Source organism: Caretta caretta, chromosome 24 (assembly GCF_965140235.1).
Source record: "Caretta caretta isolate rCarCar2 chromosome 24, rCarCar1.hap1, whole genome shotgun sequence".
NCBI classification, from domain to species: Eukaryota; Metazoa; Chordata; order Testudines; family Cheloniidae; genus Caretta; species Caretta caretta.
Window position 1 is genome coordinate 13,403,502 of NC_134229.1, and position 19,983 is coordinate 13,423,484.

Below are 19,983 nucleotides of genomic sequence, written 5' to 3' on the forward strand. Positions count from 1 at the left end.
AGAACATAAGAACGGACATACTAGGTCAGACCGAAGATCCAGTCTTCCAACTGTGGCCAATGCCAGGTGCCCCAGAGGGAATGAACAGAACAAGTGATCCATCCCGTTGCCCATTCCCAGCTTCTGGCAAACAGAGGCTGGGGGCACCATCCCTGCCCATCCTGGCTAATAGCCATTGATGGACTATCCTCCAGGAACTTATCTAGTTTGTTTCTGAACCCTGTTATAGCCTTGGCCTTCACAACGTCCCCTGGCAGGGCGTTCCACAGGGTGACTGTGCGTTGTGTGAAGAAGTGCTTCTTTTGGTTTGTTTTAAACCTGCTGCTTAGTCATTGTATTGGGTGACCCCCTAGTTCCTGTGTTCTGAGAAGGAGGAACTACATGGGCAGTTTGGGGTGGGGTTTTTTTTTGGTCTTTATTAGTTAATGGGGTTGGTTGAAACCATTTAGTACAGAATGGGGGGAGGGGAGGATCTTCAACAAATACACTCACCAGGGGAACAGTCACAGCAGCACCCTGCCCCCCCCCGCCCACGTCAGTCAGCACCCCAGGGCCCTGCAGTGGGGATGGGGCTGAATTAGGTGAACCAGGATTAGCCCCCCCACTATCGGTGGGACTTTGGCTGGGAGGGGGGCGGGGTTTATAGGATTGGGGTGTTGGTGGAGGTCAGCACTCCCAGAGTAACCCCACCCACACTGGGCCCAGCACTGCCCCTTTATCATGGGGTTGGGGGGGGGTTACAGGGTATGGGGAGGTCAAAGGTCATAACTCCCAGGGGATCCCCCAAAGTCACAGTGGGAGTTAGTGCAATAAAATCAGCCAGAGACCACCCTCCCCCAGCAATCGCTGCTTTCAGCCACTGGGTGGGCCAGGGGGTGCCCCCGGTTCCTTCTGCTACCCCATAACATACCCCCCCACACCCCCTGCAGTACTGCCACAACCAGAAAACTACACCCACAGCCACGAACACAACCAAGCACCCACCATCAAGCCCCCTGAGCAGGGCTCAGCGCCTCCAGCAGGGGGCAGTAGGCACCCCCCACACCCCTAGATCTAGGCAGATACTCTGCGGGAGTGGGGGTTGTATGTATGCCCCCACCTCAGCCTATGCTGACCAGGGAGGTCAGACAGGTAGGCTGGGGAGGGATTTTTTTCCTTTAGCCTCCCACCACTACCCTTGGCACCCCCCCTCTCCCTGGGGGATCCCATCTCAGGGCAGGGGTGTTTTAATTGGGTTAATAAAAGGTTAAAACGTTAGAAATCTTGCTCAGCTTTATAGAAAAGCCCTCCTCCCCCCTACACACAGGGGGACAGGGAGGGTCCCCCTATTACCAGGGCTGGCAATGGGGCAAGACCCTGATAGTTTGATGCCCCACACTGGCCCCCCGGGGGGTGTGGAGTCAGGTAGTGACGTCAATCATGGTTCTGGTGATGTCACCACTGCCCCCTCCCTATGTCACACTGATGCGGTCGCTGAGCCTCAGCAGGTGGAGGCCTAGTCAAGGAGGGCAATGATGTCATACTGGGTGTGATGGCAACGGCAGCCTGGTGAGATCATACGGGATGTGGTGATGTCACTGGAGAACAGCTGTTACATCATGGGGGAGCAGCGATGCAATTGGGCTGCCATCACATCAGGTGTTCATCCCAACACCATTGATGGCCTGTTGTGATGTCACTGTACCAGTCGTGTTGCCACTGGTGGCCTCATTGTGATGTCACAGTGCCCATCCTCCTGCCATTGATGAGCCCATTGTGATGTCACTCCAGTCCTGCAGCAGCTCAGGCGTGTCATACAGACCTTGTGATGTCATTGGGGCCTCCTGTGATGTCACAGCCTGACTGTCTCAGCAATGGACCCCAGCCAATGCTCAGATCCTCCACCCGGGGGAGGCGGGGGTGTGTCAGCACCTGGGGGGGGCTCAACACAGGTCCTCCAGCCTCGTGGTCCAGCCTGGGCCCCCCTTCAGCAGTAGCTCCGAGTCTGCCCCTCAGAGCGCACCGTCCAGTTGGGAGCCAGGCACGTGGGTGGCGGGGGGGGGCCCCTCCTTCCTCTCCACATTGCCGTACTGGGGGGGCAGGCGCTTGGAGTAGGGGGGGCAGGGCCCCAGCCGGTAACCGTCCATCAGGCTGGGGCTAAGGAGGGCAGGAGGCCGGGGTGAGGGCTCAGCGTAGGCAGTGAAGGGGGTGGTGCAGCCGGCGGCTGGCTCCCAGCCAGGTGGCGCAGGGCGGTAGAACCGAAGCATGGTGCTGCCGCAGGGCAGCACGTCTAGCAGCTGGCGGTAAAGTCCAGGCACCGGCGGGGGCCTGTAGGCCCAGCCTGGTGCCGCCCGCAGGCCCTGCCTCTGCTTCTGTGGCAGGGCCGGCACCGGGGGGCGGCGCAGGGCGGCGCGGGCAGCGCCAGGGTCAGAGCGGCTGCGCAGGTGCCCGCCCTCCAGCGGAGGGGAGGCCGAGGCAGAGGATGAGGACGAAGGGGGGCTGGCCCTGCCACGGCAGAGCCCCCCGGCCTCTGGCCCTCCCGCAGGACCAGCAAAGGGGACGTTGACGTAGACGGGCTCTGGTGGCTCGTAGTGGACGCGCCCATCCTCAAAGACGGCCCAGAGGGGTGGCGTGGGGGCTGAGGGGCCAGGCCTGGGCCGCTGGAAGACTCCGTAGGAGGCGTTGAGGGCGGCCAGGTACTCGGGGGGCGCTGGGGGTTGCGGGGGGCCCAGAGGCCAGGGCCGGTGGACGGGCGGCTCTGGGACGATCTCGTAGTACAGGTTCTCGGCTGCGGGCTCCAGTAGTGGGCGCTGGGGGGGGTGGGCAGCGCTGGGGGGGTGGGGAGCCAGGAAGCGTGGGCGCTGGTGCAGCTGCGGCTCCGCAGGGTACGGAGGGGCGGCGGAGGGGGGGCCCATCCACGGGGGGGGTGACGCTGAGACAGGCCGCGGGTGGGGGATGGAAGTGCAGGGGGGCTGGGGGCTTGGGCGGGGCCAGCGGGTGGCGGGGGCCAGGGGCCAGTACTTGGGGGAAGGGCAGCGGCTGGGTCTGGCAGGGCAGGTGGCGTGGGGGGTCCCAGTGGTGGGTGGCGGGGGGGCCTTTGCTGTAACGGGGAGGGGCTGCTGAGCTGGCCCTGCCCCCCTCTTCACCCGGGGCAGGGGCTTGGACCAATGGGACCTGTAGCGAGAGAGAAGGGAGGTCAGCAAGGGGGGGTTGACACAGACACATAGAGTTCCCCCTCTAGTCAACCCCCCAGCCTTCCATCACAGCCCCAACCCCAGCAGCCCACTGTACCCCCAGCACCCGCACTGCACCCCCAATCCTTCAGTCCCTCCCATTGCACAACCAATCCCATCCCCCCACCCTGCTGCATTCCCCCGAACAACCCCTGCCACAGCCCCCCACTGCACCCCAATCCTCCAGTCCCTCCACCCAACCACAACCCTTCAAACTGCCCCTGCTGCAGCCCCCAATCTCCCCATCCACCCACCATTGCCTGAATTCCCTCAATGTAGCCCCCCCACTGCACCCCCTATTCCCCCACCCAGCCGCAATCCCATTGAATCCCCCCAGCCACCAAACCTCACCTCAACCTGACTGACTTACTGCCCCCAGGCCAACCCACTGCCCCCCAAACCCTACCACCTATCTGCCCTCCTCCCAGCCCCCCCAAACCTGCCTTGTTCGAACTAGCAAATCCCCCTGCCCCAACCCAGCCACAAATTCCCCTCCCACACCCTAAGGGTCCCTCCCGCCCTATCCCCCAACCAGTGATCCCTTCCCCTCCACCCCCACTCACCTGGGGGCCCCCTGCCCGCTCCTGGTGCTGGCCCCGGGGTTCCCCCTCACTCTCCTGGCGCTGCAGAGAGGGACCAGGGAGCTGGGCAGCAGGGCCAGGGCGCACCACAGAGTACAGGGTTCCCGGCCCCGCTGCTGCCCCTTCCCTGCCACCTTCCAGGGACAGGGAGCGCCGGAACTGGGCACGCTGCTCCCTGTGTGACACCCCCTGCTGCTGCCGGGTGGCCCGGTGTGCGCTCTCCGCCAGCGCCAGTGCCATCAGCCGGGCCGGGTTCTTCGGGGGTGGGGGGGGCGGCACGTGCCGAAGCAGGCCCAGCGCCCCGGGCAGTGGGGGGGAAGCCTCCAACTCAGGACCTGAAGCGGGAGAACAGAAAAGAGGGTGGTCAGTGCCAGCCACACCCAGCAGGGGGCGCTGTAGGGGGGTGGAGCAGGGCGCTGGCTGTGCGGGGAGCTCCTGGATACTCCTGCCCTGGCCTCACCCAGCAGGGGGCACTGTAGGAGGCTGGGGCACATTGGCTGGGGGGTTGTTGTGCGCTCCCCAACTCCCCCAGCAGGGGACACAGGGGGTTCCGTTTGTGGGGGGGTTTTGGCTGCAGCGGGGATCATAGAATCATAGAATCATAGAATATAAGGGTTGGAAGGGACCCCAGAAGGTCACCTAGTCCAACCCCCTGCTCGAAGCAGGACCAATTCCCAGTTAAATCATCCCAGCCAGGGCTTTGTCAAGCCTGACCTTAAAAACCTCTAAGGAAGGAGATTCTACCACCTCCCTAGGTAACGCATTCCAGTGTTTCACCACCCTCTTAGTGAAAAAGTTTTTCCTAATATCCAATCTAAACCTCCCCCACTGCAGTTTGAGACCATTACTCCTCGTTCTGTCATCTGCTACCATTGAGAACAGTCTAGAGCCATCCTCTTTGGAACCCCCTTTCAGGTAGTTGAAAGCAGCTATCAAATCCCCCCTCATTCTTCTCTTCTGCAGGCTAAACAATCCCAGCTCCCTCAGCTTCTCCTCATAAGTCATGTGTTCCAGTCTCCTAATCATTTTTGTTGCCCTTCGCTGGACTCTCTCCAATTTATCCACATCCTTCTTGAAGTGTGGGGCCCAAAACTGGACACAGTACTCCAGATGAGGCCTCACCAATGTCGAATAGAGGGGAACGATCACGTCCCTCGATCTGCTCGCTATGCCCCTACTTATACATCCCAAAATGCCATTGGCCTTCTTGGCAACAAGGGCACACTGCTGACTCATATCCAGCTTCTCGTCCACTGTCACCCCTAGGTCCTTTTCCGCAGAACTGCTGCCTAGCCATTCGGTCCCTAGTCTGTAGCTGTGCATTGGGTTCTTCCGTCCTAAGTGCAGGACCCTGCACTTATCCTTATTGAACCTCATCAGATTTCTTTTGGCCCAATCCTCCAATTTGTCTAGGTCCTTCTGTATCCTATCCCTACCCTCCAGCGTATCTACCTCTCCTCCCAGTTTAGTATCATCTGCAAATTTGCTGAGAGTGCAATCCACACCATCTTCCAGATCATTTATGAAGATATTGAACAAAACCGGATGATTCTGGCTGGGCAGTTCTGGCTGGGGCTGGGCAGTTGTGACTGGGGGGTTCTGGCCAGGTGGTTTCAGTGGGGGCGGGGGTTCCAGCTGTGGGGGGGTTCCAGCTGGGAGGGTCCGGCCATGGGGCTCTGGATGGCGGGAATCCGGCTGGGGGCTTCTGGCCTAGGGAGTTCTGGATAGCGGGGGGTTCCGGCTGGGGCTGGGGGTGCGGTTCCGGCTGGCAGGGGTTCTAGATGGGGCTGGGAGGTTCTGGCGGCTGGGGGGTGCGGATCTGGCCTGCAGGGGGTTCTGGATGGGGCTGGGAGGTTCTGCCGGGGGGCGGGGGGGCGGATCCGGCCGGCAGGGGGTTCCGGATGGGGCTGGGAGGTTCTGGCGGCTGCAGGGTGCGGATCCGGCCGGCAGGGGGTTCCCGATGGGGCTGGGAGGTTCTGGCGGGAGGGCGGGGGGGGGCGGTTCCGGCCGACAGGGGGTTCCGGATGGGGCTGGGAGGTTCTGGCAGGGGCGGAGGGGGGGCAGGCGGATCCGGCCGGCAGGGGGTTCCGGATGGGGCTGGGAGGTTCTTGCGGGGGGGCGGATCCGGCCAGCAGGGGGTTCCGGATGGGGCTGGGAGGTTCTGGCGGGGGGGCGGATCCGGCCGGCAGGGGGTTCCGGATGGGGCTGGGAGGTTCTGGCGGGGGGGCGGATCCGGCCGGCAGGGGGTTCCGGATGGGGCTGGGAGGTTCTGGCGGGGGGGCGGGGGGGCGGATCCGGCCGGCAGGGGGTTCCGGATGGGGCTGGGAGGTTCTGGCGGGGGGGCGGGGGGCGGATCCGGCCGGCAGGGGGTTCCGGATGGGGCTGGGAGGTTCTGGCGTGGGGGCGGGGGGCGGATCCGGCCGGCAGGGGGTTCCGGATGGGGCTGGGAGGTTCTGGCGGGGGGGCGGATCCGGCCGGCAGGGGGTTCCAGATGGGGCTGGGAGGTTCTGGCGGGGAGGCGGGGGGGGCGGATCCGGCCGGCAGGGGGTTCCGGATGGGGCTGGGAGGTTCTGGCGGGGGGGCGGATCCGGCCGGCAGGGGGTTCCAGATGGGGCTGGGAGGTTCTGGCGGGGAGGCGGGGGGGCGGATCCGGCCGGCAGGGGGTTCCGGATGGGGCTGGGAGGTTCTGGCGGAGGGGCGGGGGGGCGGATCCGGCCGGCAGGGGGTTCCGGATGGGGCTGGGAGGTTCTGGCACACTCACTCTGGGCCAGGCTTCCGCTCTCAGCTTGGGTCAGTTTGCGCCGCACCTCGCGCTGGCAGCTGTCAGTCAGCATCCCGTCACCGGCCTGCAGCAGTCGGGAGATCATGCGGGGGGGACTGCGCGTCCCCCGGCGCTGTCCGGGCCTCAGCACACCCCCGGCCTCACCCCCCCCCAGCATCTCCAGCACCTTGGCTGGCAGCGAGATGGCCACGGGCTCAGAGATCTCCAGGGCGGCTGTGGGGGGCTCCGGGCCGCGGGGCGACAGTGCCCGGGCCACCTTGCAGGCGAAGGGAAGGCGGGCGGGGCTGGGGGCCGAGTCGGAGGCGGCGGAGAGTGAGGGGCGCCGGGGGGGGCTGTGCCGGAAGGGGAGTGGGTCCAAATCCAGGAAGCCCGGGGGACTGAGCTCCAGGTCTGAGTCCAGCTCGCCCTCGTCATCCAGCCAGAGGGAGGCGCGGCGATGGGGTGCCAAGTCCGGCAGCACGGCCAGGCTCTCGCTGCAGCCACCGGAGGCCGAGGAGCTCAGCGACTCGCAGGAACGGCAGGGCTTGAGGGGGGCTGGTGGGGACCCGGGGGGGGCCCCGGGCAGGGCCGGGAAAGCGTCGCTGCTGGAGCGTGGGCGCCGCAGGCGGTGGAGTTTGCGCAGGCCTGGGGGACAGATGGACAAACAGCAGGCGTAAACAACCCTGAGATGGCAGGCAGCTGGGGAACAGCCACACATAATGTCGCATGGGGACAGCTCACCTGGCACTGAGATGCAGCCATCTCTGGGGTGGGGCAGCTGGGGAACAGCCGCACTTAACGCCACCTGGCTGAGATGCAGCCACCTCTGGGGCTGGGAATCTGGGAACAGTCACACACAACACCATACAGGGACTGCTCGCCCAGCACTGGGACACAGTCATCTCTGGGATGGGGCAGCTGGGGAACAGCTGTACATAACGCTGCATGGGGACGGCTTGCCTGACACCTCTGGGGTTGTCTTCCCCCTGAATATCCCCTCCCTGACCCTGGCGCTGCCCCTCATACCCGCAGTGCTGGACTGGGACGTGAGTGACTCCTCACTCTTGGCAGATCGCAGCGTGACGGTGTCGGCCCGACGTCCTGCAGGGAGAGGGGAGGGGTGAGAATGTCAGCCCCCCAGTCCTCCCTCAGCCACCCCCGTATCCATCCCCTGCCTGGACCCCACTGATACCCTCCCACTGCTCCTGCCCCCAGCACTGCCCCCAGTCCCCACCTCTGCTCCCGGGAACACCCCAGACAGGCCCCCCAACTCTCCTTCCTTCCCCTGGAAAAAACGGTTCCTGACCTTCCATAACTGCTCTTCCTTGAGGTGCGCTGCTCGTGTCCGTTCCATGCTAGGTGTGTGCGCCCACGGCCGGCTGCCAGAGATTTCTCCCTTAGCAGTGTCCGTAGGGCAGGCTCTGGCACCCCTTGGAGCCCTGTGCCCATTAATGGGGCGTCGCCCCCTCAGTTCCTTCCTGCCAACACTGCCACAGAGGGGCAGGAGGGCGGGTTGTGGGATGGACGTGAGCAGAGCATCCCGAAGAACAGCAGTTACGAGAGGTAGGTACCGTTTTTTCTTCTTCGGGTGCTTGCTCGTGTCGATTCCGGTTAGGTGACTCCCAAGCAGTATCCCTGGATGTGGGCTCTGAGTTCATGGCTGTGCTGCTTGCAACACTGCTCTGCGAAGCTGGCCTTGCCCCGGGCCTGCTGGCTGATGGCGTAGTGGGACGGGAAGGTATGGACCGACGACCAGGTGGCGGCTCTGCAGATACCTCGGATCAGTACCTGTGCGAGGAAAAACGCTGACGAAGCATGCGCTCTGGTGGAATGGGCAGGAAGGATGGCTGGCAGTGACACCTTTGCTTGCTCACAGCAGAGCCTGATGCAGGCAGTTATTCACAAGGAGCTTCTCTGAGCAGACACAGGCAAACCTTTCATCCTGTCCGCCCTGCGATGAGGAGCTGCACTGATTTACAGAAGGGTTTTGTCCACGATGCAGAAGGCTAAGGCCTGCCTAACATCCATAAAGTGTAACTGATGCTTCCTGTTCGCCTTGTGAGGCTTCAGGAAGAAACCCGGTAGGAAGAGGTCCTGATTACTGTGAACTGTGATACCACCTTCGGTAAGAAGGCTGGGTGGGGGCTCAGCTGGACCTCGTCCTTGTAAAATACCATGTAAGGGGGTTCTGACATCAATGCTCTAATCTCAGAGACCCTGTGGGCTGACATGATAGCCGCCAAGAAGGAGACGTCCCACAAGAGAAGCAGCAAAGAACACGAAGTCAGCAGCTCAAAAGGGGGACCCGTGAGCCTCGCTAGCACCAGGTTTAGGTCCCAAGGAGGGACAGGATCCCGAACTTGTGGGTATAGCTTCTCCAGACCCTTCAGGAACCTGATCATCATGTCATGAGCAAAGACTGACCTGCCCTGGATCGGCGGGTGAAAGGCTGAGATGGCCAACAAGTGAACCCTGATTGCCAGACCCTGGTGCTTGAGGTGGAGCAGGTAGTCCAAGATGGATTGTAGCAATGACCGGGAGGGAGAAAGACCTCAATCTGCGGCCCTTAATAGATGAAGCGCTTCCACTTGACCAGGTAGGTTGCCCTGGTGGAGGGCTTCCTGACACTCAACAGGATGTATTAGACTTGCTCCGAGCAGGCCTGCTCCTTTGTGTTCAGCCATGCAAAGCCACGCCATCAGATGCAGTGACGCTAGGTTTGGATGGAGCAGACAGCCTTGGTACTGCGAGAGCAAGTCTGGGAAAAGTGGGACCTCTAGTGGGGTTGCCATCGAGAGGTCCGAAAGCCTGCCGCACCAAAGCTGCCATGGCCATGCTGGAGCTACCAGGATGCCTTTTGCTTTGTCCCCGGGAAGGCATACAGCAGGGTTCCATCCAAGGGTGCAGGAAAGCGTTGGACAGGGAGCAGCCAGCTAGCCTGTGAAATGAGCATAACTGCTGACACGTCCTGTTCTGAGTGGCCATGAAGAGGTCCACCTGGGGAGTCCCTCACTTGGGGGAGATCGTGCTGACAACCTCCAGGTGGAGTGACCACTCATGGTGAGAGGAGAAGGACCTGCCGAGGAGATCTGCCTCCGCATTTCGGGCGCTCGGGAGCGTGAAGCCTTGAGATGACCAGTCTACTGCATACAGAAGTCCCACAGGCGAAGAGCCTCTCGACACAGGGCAGATGAGGCCCCGTCTTGCTCATAGAAGAACATTGCTGCTGTATTGTTCGTCAAGATCTGCACCACTCTGCCTCTTAGATAGGAAGGAATGCATGGCAAGCCGAGCATATCGCCCTAAGCTCCCTGGCCTTTCTGTGAAGAGAACCAGAGACCTTGGGTACTGCAGCTGCCAAGCTGGGCTCCCCACCCCCGATCCGACACATCAGAGACCAACGTTACCGATAGGACTGGTGCTACGAAGGGGACCCCATCCAGAACAGTCACAGGGCTGGGCACCCAACCAGAGACAACAGGACGTTCGACGGAACTGTGACCATTAGTTACAAGTCGTGAGAAGAACGACGCCAGCCACATCTGGACACTGAGCCACAGCCATGCATGTTGCACCACGTCGGTACACACCACCATGTGAGCCAGCCGCTGGTGGCATACTCGGGTGGCTGGGAGCGGCTGGGCTCTGACATGCCAGGAATTAGGACTCTGGCAGGTAGGCTCTGGCGTGGGTGGAGTCAAGCACTGCTCCTATAAACTCTATTCTCTGAACGGGGGACAGAGTCGACTTCTGGTCATTGAGATGCAGGCCTAGATCCCGACACGTGCTGCACGTGAGCCTGGGACCTGCCTCTGACTAGCCAGTCCTCGAGAGATGGGTAGATTTGAATGCCGCAGCACCTAAGGGAAGTGGCCACCACCACCATGCACTTCGTGAAGACCCTCGGAGCAGAAGAGAGGCTGAAGGGCAGTGCCGTGAACTAGTCGAGGTGCTGTCCCACCACCAAATGGGGGAATCTCCTGGGGCCATGGAAGTTAAGAATATGGAAGTGGGCGTACGTTAAGTCGAGAGCAGCGTACCAGCCTCCCGAATCCAGAGAGGGGATGATGGAGGCCAGGGAGACCATGCAGAACTTTGATGTCTTCAGATACCTGTTGAGGCGACACAGGCCTAAGATGGGTCTGAGGCCCCCCCTTGGCCTTCGGGATTAGGAAATACCGGAAGTAAAACCCTTTTACCCTCATGTCTAGGGGAACCTCCTACCCGGCCCGCAGACGTAGGAGGGAATCCCCCTCCTGGATGAGGAGCTGCTTGTGAGAAGGGGCCCTGAAGAGGGACAGGGAACTGGGGTGTGAGGGGGGAATGGAGGAAAACTCCAGGGTGTAGCCAACGGCTATGGTGTTGAGCACCCAGCGGCCTGAGGTGACCTTGGCCCATGCAGGAGAAAGGGAGACAGGCGGTCCCGAAACAAACGGGGAGATGGATCCTGGGAGGAGACGGCAACTCCGGCCTCGGGCACACCCTCAGAATACCTGCCGACGGCCTCCTGAGCAGTGCACAGGACCTGGCTGGGCAGCGGCATCTAAAGCCCCTGGCTCTGCCACTGAGGGCCGGAGAATCTATGCAACTGGAGTCCCAGATGTTAGCACCGTGTCTCCCCAGCAATGCCTGCTGGCTGCAGTCCCAGGTGTTAGCACTGTGGTAGCCCCGGTGATGGTGAGCAGTGCTGGGAGGAACCCGGAGCTGGTGGGGCTCGCTGTAGGCAGAGGGATTTGGTGTTGAGTCTGAGCAGGAGGGTTCCGAGGCCCGTCTGAGAGAAGGGCTTGGAGATGAATGGCCCTGTTCTTCCAAGTGTGCCGTGAAGCCCTGACAGATCTGGCATTTCTCTTTGATGTGCGATTCCCCCAGAATCAGACAGCTGGTGCGGGGTTCACTGACCGGCATAGGTCTATGGCAGACGGCTGGGATCCCGGGGAAGGGGGCAAGCCCTGTGCCGGGGACAAAGTCCCTAAGGGCACTAACTGTCCCCTTACTAAAACTCAGTGGGGGTGGTTTGGTTGGCTAGCTCTCAGAACCAAAAGGAAGGAGAAGGTCAATGGGAAATCAGGACCCTGAGACTGACAGTCCCCCGGGGCAATGGGGAGAGGCCAATGCTCCAGGTCAGCCTGATTGACAGGGCGGGCAGGCTAATGAGGGAGTCAGGAGGCCAGGGGGGTCCAGTCCCCCTAGTGAGCTAGAATTGCCTGGGTCAGACAGAGTGGGGCTGAGCTCAGGAGAGAGCAGGGGCCCGAGTGGAGTGGGGGAGCAGGGCCGCGCTGGCCAGAGGGGCCGGAGAAGCAGCCCAGGGAGCAGGTCAGTGCTGGGAGCAGAGCCACAGAAGCAGCCCACAGAGCAGACCTGTGCTGGGAGCAGAGCTGCAGCAACTGGAGCCAGAGGGGCCAGAGAAGCAGCCCAGGGGGCTGGAGGCAGAGCAGCAGCAGCAGCATCAGTGCTGAGGCAGAGTGGTGGAGCTGGGGCTGGAGCTGGAGCTGTCTGTCCAGAGCCAGAAGCAGCTGGGGAGAGCGAGGGGGACCCTGGGCAGTGGGCCCAGCGCAGGGAGACACCCCCAGCCAAGACGCCTGGCAGGCCAGATTTGGGGGGGGATCGTAACCCCGATGGGGCGGGGGCGACGCTGGGAAGAAGGGTCCTGCCACCTAGAGCCTGGAGTCGTGTGGCCACTGCCAGAGCAAGTGTCCGACCCGCAGCATCCCTGCAGCACAGCCAGGGCCTGGGCAGGGGCCTGGGACGTGTGAGGAACAGACTGAACTGCCCTGACATCCCAGAGACGCTGGCTGTGATGTCCCCGTGCCACAGAGCGGGGCGACGGGTTTTCCTTTCACCTTTCCCATTTTTTCCTTATTTTTTTAATTGGTTGCTGTTTAATAAATTGTATTTGCTTTGAACTGTTTGTAACAATCAGTGGGTCAGGGAAGTGTCCAGTGCAGAGAGAGCATGCAGAGTGGGGACACCCTAGCCCCTGCCCAAAGTGGGGGTGGAGCCCCCCAGGAATCCTGGGCCCAGCCTTATTGGTGTTACGAGGACTCTGCCAGACAGGAGAGTGGAAGGGGAGCCTTTGAGGTCAGGTAGGCCTCTGGGTAAAGGGAGTGGGAGTGAGGACTCAGATCCTTTCGCTAGCCCATATACTGGGGTCGTGTATAAGCCAGGAAAGTTCCCCACAATAGCGGGACCATCCCCCGCTTACACAACTATCTAACCTACTTATTCACCTAACTAACTACTTCATGATCTAGATCCAAATATATCCAACAACTATAAAGTTACACTGCTCGGAGCACTTTGGAATCGCAAAGGGAGACAAGGAACTGAGGCACCCCATATACCGGCGGCACCCCATATACCGGAGCATGGGTGCAGGGCTCCATAGGGCACCAGAGACGGCCCTACGGATACTGCTAAGGGAAAAATCTCCGACAGCTGGGCCCGTGGGTTTGCGCACACCTAGCATGGAATGGACATGAGCAAGCACTCGAACTTACACCCCTCATCCCCACTCCATGGGGCAGGGGGAGAGACAAAGAGAACAGGAGGAAGAGAGATGTGGGGCTGGGAGGTTGGTGTGGAACTGGGGGGAGATTTGTGGGGCAGGGCTGGAAATGGGAGGCTATGTGGGGCAGGGGGAAGCTGGGAGGCTGTGTGGGTCTGGGGGAAGCTGAGGGGCTGCGTGGGGCAGGAGTCAGGGGGACTGCGTGGGGCAGGGCTCACTCACCTGTCTGCCTGCCCGGGCACTGCACTCTCTTGTGGCTGATGGCGGGTGCCCTGCCCAAGGCCAAGAAGGTTTTCCAGCTTCCGCCCCGCGTCTGGCGCCTGTGGAGAGTCAGTGTCAGCCCGATCCATGGCCCTGTCAGCCCCATTCCACACACCCCTGAGGCCACCACCTCCTGGGGCCAGATCGGGGCCGGCACCCCCTGAGAGGAAAGGCCCCCATGCCCCATCCCCTGCCCCCCTGAGCTCACCAGCCCCTACCCCAGAGTCAGCAACCCCAGTGCGGGATTACCTGACATGGGGCGAGTCCAGCATGAGGGGTAGCCTCCCTGGGGGACCCCGTCCAAGCTTGGCCTCAGGGCTTTTGGCCTGGCCAGGGGCCGCATGCTGGGCCTGGGCCTGCGTCCGGGCCTGAGCCTCCTCCAGCGAGAGCAGGCGGGTCGAGGGGCAGCTGCCCAGCAGGGACTTGGGGCGCGGGAGGCAGGAGCGACCTGGGGGACAGGGAGACAGACAGAAGGGGGGTCAGCTGGGCCTGCCCCACAGGAACCTCAGTCCCTCCCTGCAGCACAGCGCCCCCTACTGAGCCCCCAAGCCCCTCTCTGCAGCTCCTCCACCCCACTCCCCACAGCATAGTGCCCCCCGCCTAACCCCTAACCCTGTTTCCTGCAGCACAGCACTCCCTGCTGAGCCCCCCACCCCCGCAGCACCCCCTGCTGAGCCCCCCACCCCGCTCCCCACAGCACAGCGCCCCCTGCTCAGCCCTAAGCACTATGGTGCCCCCTAGTGCTAGCAGCAGGACAGGATTTAACACCCTGGCAGGCCGCAGGGATCCCACTCCTCACACCAGTGAGGGCACTGTGAGCCCATGGGAAGAGGGAGAGGCTCAACCCCGCAGAGAAGCAGCAGCGTAGCTGGGCACTGGGAGCTGTTACCTGGGTGAGGGGCGGGCAGCCAGGTGCCAGTGCAGGGCCCATCCCACTTAGCATGGCCGGGCGCTGGGCTCCGCAGGTCCCAGCTGGTCAGGGGCAGAAGGCAGCTTCCCTGGGATGTGTGTTGGGGGGTTGCCCCCCTCACTGCAGCTCACGTCGGCCTCGTGCCCAGCCACTCTATGGGCCCCCCAATTCCACACCCCACTGCATTTGGTCACAGGATTGTCCACCCCCCCTCCCACCACAGGGCTAGCCTGTCTGGGTACCTCCCAGCCTGTCTGGGCATCCCCAGCACCCCCCTCCCCAGCCTGTCTTGGCACTGCCCCACCTCAGCACCCCCTTTCCCAGCCTGCCGTGGCACCCCCTAGCCTTCTGTGGTGCCACCCAGCACCCCTCCAGCATGCCTTGGCACCCCCCACCTCAGGCCCCCCATCTGCCTCAGCACCCCCCTCCCCAGCCTGTCTGGGCACCCCTCCACTTCAGCATCCCCCTTCCCTAGCCTACCTCGCTGCCCCCGAACATGCCTTGGCACCCACTCATCTCAGCACCCCCCTCCCCAGCCTGTCTCAATGCCCCCAGCACCTGCCTCCCCAGTCTGCCTTGGAAGCCCCCCACTTCAGCAACCTCCCACCCCCACCCCTGCTGGGCTCAGTGTCCCCCCACATCAGGCCCAGTCAATGTCAGCCCCCCCCCCCCAGCAAGTTGTCTCCCCAAGGCGAGCCGCTGGGCGCCGGGCACCATGAATCACCAATGTGGGGCATTGCCAGCTGGGCATTTAATGTTCTCTTGTGCTCAACGGGAGCCAGTTAAACCCAGGACCTGAGCCTCCCTCCCCGGATGGGCAATGCCCCTGTCCTGCCCTGCCCCACCCAAGCTCTGAGAGCCCACAGGGCCCCATGCAAGGAGAGCCGTACCGCCCTGCTCCTGCCCCGCAATCAGCGACCTGGGCCACTGGAACCCCCTGCCACTGGGCACCTCCCCACCATAGTGTCTGGGATCGATGCTTATCTGGGGATGCAGCTGACTGCACCAGGATTTCAGGGGGTCACGGAGCCACACAGCCCAAGTAGAGGGACACGTGGGCATCAGGGAGGGGGTGGGATGCCAGGGTAGAATGGCCCACGGGCGGCAGGGAGGGGGCAGGATACCGGGGTAGAGGGGCCCGTGTGTGGCAGGGAGGGAGTGGGACACCGGGGTGCATGGGTCCATGAATCTGATCCGGGGCGGGGGGATGACCTCCCCAACCCCTCAGTCCCCCTGCACCTCCAGGACACCCTCCACCCTGTCTTGCTGCGTCTCCGGCTCCCTCTGGGCCTTGCTCAGGGCTTCGGGCAGGGTGAGCAGCCGGCCGGTCTTGGGGGGCCAGGCCAGCTTCTGGGACGCCGGCTGGGGGGCTGGAGAGAGAACAGGGTTAGAGGGTGGCCTGGGGGGGCAGCATGCCAGAGCCCAGGGGCACCCCCATGCCCAGAGCAGGGCCCCCTCTCCCTGGGCCTGGGACCCTGACACACAGCAGGGGAGGGGGGGACCAGCCCCCAGACCAGGGACCGGGAGGTAGCTGCTGAGAACAGACTGGCTTGCTACACAGGGAGCAAAGCATGGGGCGGGGGTCGCGGCACTGGCTGCCTTACTAGCTCCCCGTTCCCCACTGCCTCCAGACTTCTCCCAGTGGCCCATTGCCTCCCACCCCTCCAAACCCCACTGCCCCCAGCCTTTCCCAGTGTGATGAAGTAGGAATGTTCTTAATGTTCTCTCTGAAAACTGTGGTGTGCCTCAGTTTCCCCTGTGTTACTTGAGTATCTCGGTGGTGGGATAAGGGGAGTATCTAGGTGGTGGAATAAGTGATTGTTGCAGAGACCCCTACAGGGCAGGTGTGACTGCCGGTGGGCTGCAGAGAACGACACGGTGTATCCTGGCAACTGATGGCCAGGCCCCCTCCTCTGCAAGAACCAGCCGGAGGTGCTGGTGCAGACCAGGGGACCTGCTGGCGCAGGAAAGAGACAAAGGAAGGAGGAGGGGCAGTGGGCAGCTGAAAGGGTCAGTCTCCTGGTTTGGGACTGGGGGCAGGGCGGAGCCCAGAGCTCTGGGCCTCCCCCTCACCCCCCCAGATGGACTCTGTTGAAAGTTCCTGATTTCTGTGCTAACAAGCTCTGTCCTATGCTGTGTTCCCCACGACTAATAACCCTCCTGTGTCACACTCTGGCTGAGTCCCTGTGACTGCGGAGTGGGGGTACAGGGCCCTTTGAAGGGGGTGAGGGTCCCCAGGTGTCCCTTCCAGGTGGACTCACTGCAGGGAGCTCAAACCCCACTGCCCCCAAACTATCCCCATCACCCCAAACCCCACTGTCCCCAGCCTCCCCAATGCCCCTCCACCCCCCCCACTGTTGCCAACCTTCCCCAGCTCCCCCTACCCCTACCTCTCAGAATCCCTCAGGTGTCTCATCCATCCTTTGCTGCCCCCATCCCCCCGATCCCCTTCCTGCGAGACCTCCAAGGACACAAGACAGCAAGATGGCACGAAGCGCAGAGCAGGGTCTGGGGCAGGGTGAGGCAAGGAGACCACCCCCCAAATTCTGCTGGTGGCCCTCCCCCACCCAGGCATCCCACCCAATGCCACTGGGGGCAGGTCCCCACCCTCAGAGCAGCAGCCCCCACCCAGCCCCACCCCAACCCTGCTGCTGGGGGTCAAGGGACAGGTTCCAGTGGGCGGTGCCCAGCAATGCAGCATCACAAACAAGGCAGCAAAGATCCCAGCCTCCTCTAGGGCACAGCCTGCCCCCACCCCCCCCCAGCTCAGCAGCCAGCCAGTCTCTGTATGCCCCCCACTGAGCACCTTGCTACCCCCTGCATGCCCAGAGTCACCCCACGCTGCCCCCCAGCCTGTGCTGTGCTGTCTCCTCCCCTACGCTGCTCCCCCCGGCTGCCCTCTCCACATTGTCCACCCCACACTGTCCCTCCATGCTGCCCCCCTGCACTGCCTCACACGGCCGCCCGTGCCCTCCCCACACCATCCCCCAAGGCCCCCCCACATGCCCCACCTGCGCTGTCCTTGCCGATGGAGGTGAACTTGTCGCTGAACAGCACCTGGACGTGGCTGAGCAGGAACTCGACCACAACGGACTGGACCCGCACCTCGTGGAAGGCCTCCGCCCCACTCAGCCCCACGGCCTCCAGCTCCAGGGACCTGGGAGGCAGAGGGGCGCTCAGCGGAGCAGTCTGGGGGATTGGAGCTGGCGCGTTGGGGGGGGGGAGGGGGGCGCTGGTGGGAAGCACTCAGTGGAGCAGGTTGGGGGGATTGTAGGTGGGGTATGGGCAGGGGATCCAGAAGGGAGCTAGAGGGGGGTCAGAGGGGCAATTACCGGAGCAGGTTGGGGGGATGGTAGTTGGTGCAGGGGACTGGCAGGGGGTCCAGAGGGAAGCCAGGGGGCGCTTACCGGAGCAGGTTGGGGGCCCACACGATGGCCAGGTTCTTGACGTGCATGCTGGTGTCTGGGCTGTGCGTGGCTACCCGTGCCAGGTGCCGCAGCAGGAACTCCAGGGTCCTGAGGGGGGCGGCAGCTGGTGAGGGGGACCCGGCCCCAGCCTGCCCTCCAATTACCCACAATCCCACAGGGCCCTGACCCCCTCCAACTGTTATCTACACCTCTTGGGGTCCCCCAGCCCTCAACCACCACCCAGCCGGGCACTAAGCCCTGCCCCAGTCGTCACCCACGGCCCCATGGGGCCCCGACCCTACCAGTCATCACCCACCCACCCCCAGATGTCACCCACACTGCTGCGGAGCCCTGACCTCCCCCCCCCCACAGCCGTCACCCATGGCCCCGAGCCCCCAGCTGTCACCCACGGGTCTGCAGGGCCCCGACATCCCCACCCAGCCATCACGCACTACCCCGACCCCCCCAGCTGTCACCCACGGGTCTGCGGGGCACCGACCCCCTCCACGGCCCTGTGGGGCAGGTACCTGTAGTGGGGCGGGGGCAGCTGCTGGATGACGTCATGCACCCGCACCAGGCGCTCCTCCTCGCTGGGCACCGCCATGGCCTCCTGCAGGGCAAATGGGCTGTTATCTGGGGGGGGGCCTCAGGTGTTAACATGGGGGTGGGAGGTTGGGGGGCAGGGAATGCAGGGGTAGGGGAATTGGGGGTCAGGCGTTAACGCAGGGGTTGCGGGGGTGGGAGGTTGGGGGGCAGGGAATGCAGGGGTAGGGGAATTGGGGGTCAGGCGTTAACGCAGGGGTTGCGGGGGTGGGAGGTTGGGGGGCAGGGAATGCAGGGGTAGGGGAATTGGGGGTCAGGCGTTAACGCAGGGGGATGCGGGGGTGGGAGGTTGGGGGGCAGGGAATGCAGGGGTAGGGGAATTGGGGGGCAGGCGTTAACGCAGGGGTTGCGGGGGTGGGAGGTTGGGGGGCAGGGAATGCAGGGGTAGGGGAATTGGGGGTCAGGCGTTAACGCAGGGGATGCGGGGGTGGGAGGTTGGGGGGCAGGGAATGCAGGGGTAGGGGAATTGGGGGTCAGGCGTTAACGCAGGGGATGCGGGGGTGGGAGGTTGGGGGGCAGGGAATGCAGGGGTAGGGGAATTGGGGGTCAGGCGTTAACGCAGGGGATGCGGGGGTGGGAGGTTGGGGGGCAGGGAATGCAGGGGTATGGGAATTGGGGGTCAGGCGTTAACGCAGGGGATGCGGGGGTGGGAGGTTGGGGGCAGGGAATGCAGGGGTAGGGGAATTGGGGGGCAGGCGTTAACGCAGGGGATGCGGGGGTGGGAGGTTGGGGGGCAGGGAATGCAGGGGTAGGGGAATTGGGGGTCAGGCGTTAACGCAGGGGATGCGGGGGTGGGAGGTTGGGGGGCAGGGAATGCAGGGGTAGGGGAATTGGGGGTCAGGCGTTAACGCAGGGGTTGCGGGGGTGGGAGGTTGGGGGGCAGGGAATGCAGGGGTAGGGGAATTGGGGGGCAGGCGTTAACGCAGGGGATGCGGGGGTGGGAGGTTGGGGGGCAGGGAATGCAGGGGTAGGGGAATTGGGGGCAGGCGTTAACGCAGGGGATGCGGGGGTGGGAGGTTGGGGGGCAGGGAATGCAGGGGTAGGGGAATTGGGGGCAGGCGTTAACGCAGGGGATGCGGGGGTGGGAGGTTGGGGGGCAGGGAATGCAGGGGTAGGGGAATTGGGGGTCAGGCGTTAACGCAGGGGATGCGGGGGTGGGAGGTTGGGGGCAGGGAATGCAGGGGTAGGGGAATTGGGGGGCAGGCGTTAACGCAGGGGATGCGGGGGTGGGAGGTTGGGGGGCAGGGAATGCAGGGGTAGGGGAATTGGGGGTCAGGCGTTAACGCAGGGGATGCGGGGGTGGGAGGTTGGGGGGCAGGGAATGCAGGGGTAGGGGAATTGGGGGTCAGGCGTTAACGCAGGGGATGCGGGGGTGGGAGGTTGGGGGGCAGGGAATGCAGGGGTAGGGGAATTGGGGGTCAGGCGTTAACGCAGGGGATGCGGGGGTGGGAGGTTGGGGGGCAGGGAATGCAGGGGTAGGGGAATTGGGGGTCAGGCGTTAACGCAGGGGTTGCGGGGGTGGGAGGTTGGGGGGCAGGGAATGCAGGGGTAGGGGAATTGGGGGTCAGGCGTTAACGCAGGGGATGCGGGGGTGGGAGGTTGGGGGGCAGGGAATGCAGGGGTAGGGGAATTGGGGGTCAGGCGTTAACGCAGGGGATGCGGGGGTGGGAGGTTGGGGGGCAGGGAATGCAGGGGTAGGGGAATTGGGGGTCAGGCGTTAACGCAGGGGATGCGGGGGTGGGA

General features: G+C 63.5%; 1 protein-coding gene across 1 annotated transcript in view; it reads right to left on the reverse strand.

Annotated features, from left to right (window-relative positions):
• Positions 1-396: 396 nt before the first annotated feature.
• The window catches only part of ARHGAP33 (Rho GTPase activating protein 33), a 49,740-nt gene continuing 30,153 nt past the window's right edge, over positions 397-19,983 (reverse strand). Inside the window, 11 exon segments of the mRNA XM_075122953.1 lie at positions 397-2,044; positions 2,046-2,903; positions 2,905-3,153; positions 3,776-4,128; positions 6,555-7,199; positions 7,581-7,655; positions 13,282-13,379; positions 13,570-13,768; positions 17,242-17,387; positions 17,638-17,745; positions 18,165-18,247. Of these exon segments, the coding sequence (XP_074979054.1) occupies positions 1,967-2,044; positions 2,046-2,903; positions 2,905-3,153; positions 3,776-4,128; positions 6,555-7,199; positions 7,581-7,655; positions 13,282-13,379; positions 13,570-13,768; positions 17,242-17,387; positions 17,638-17,745; positions 18,165-18,247 (2,892 nt within the window). The 3' untranslated portion in view covers positions 397-1,966.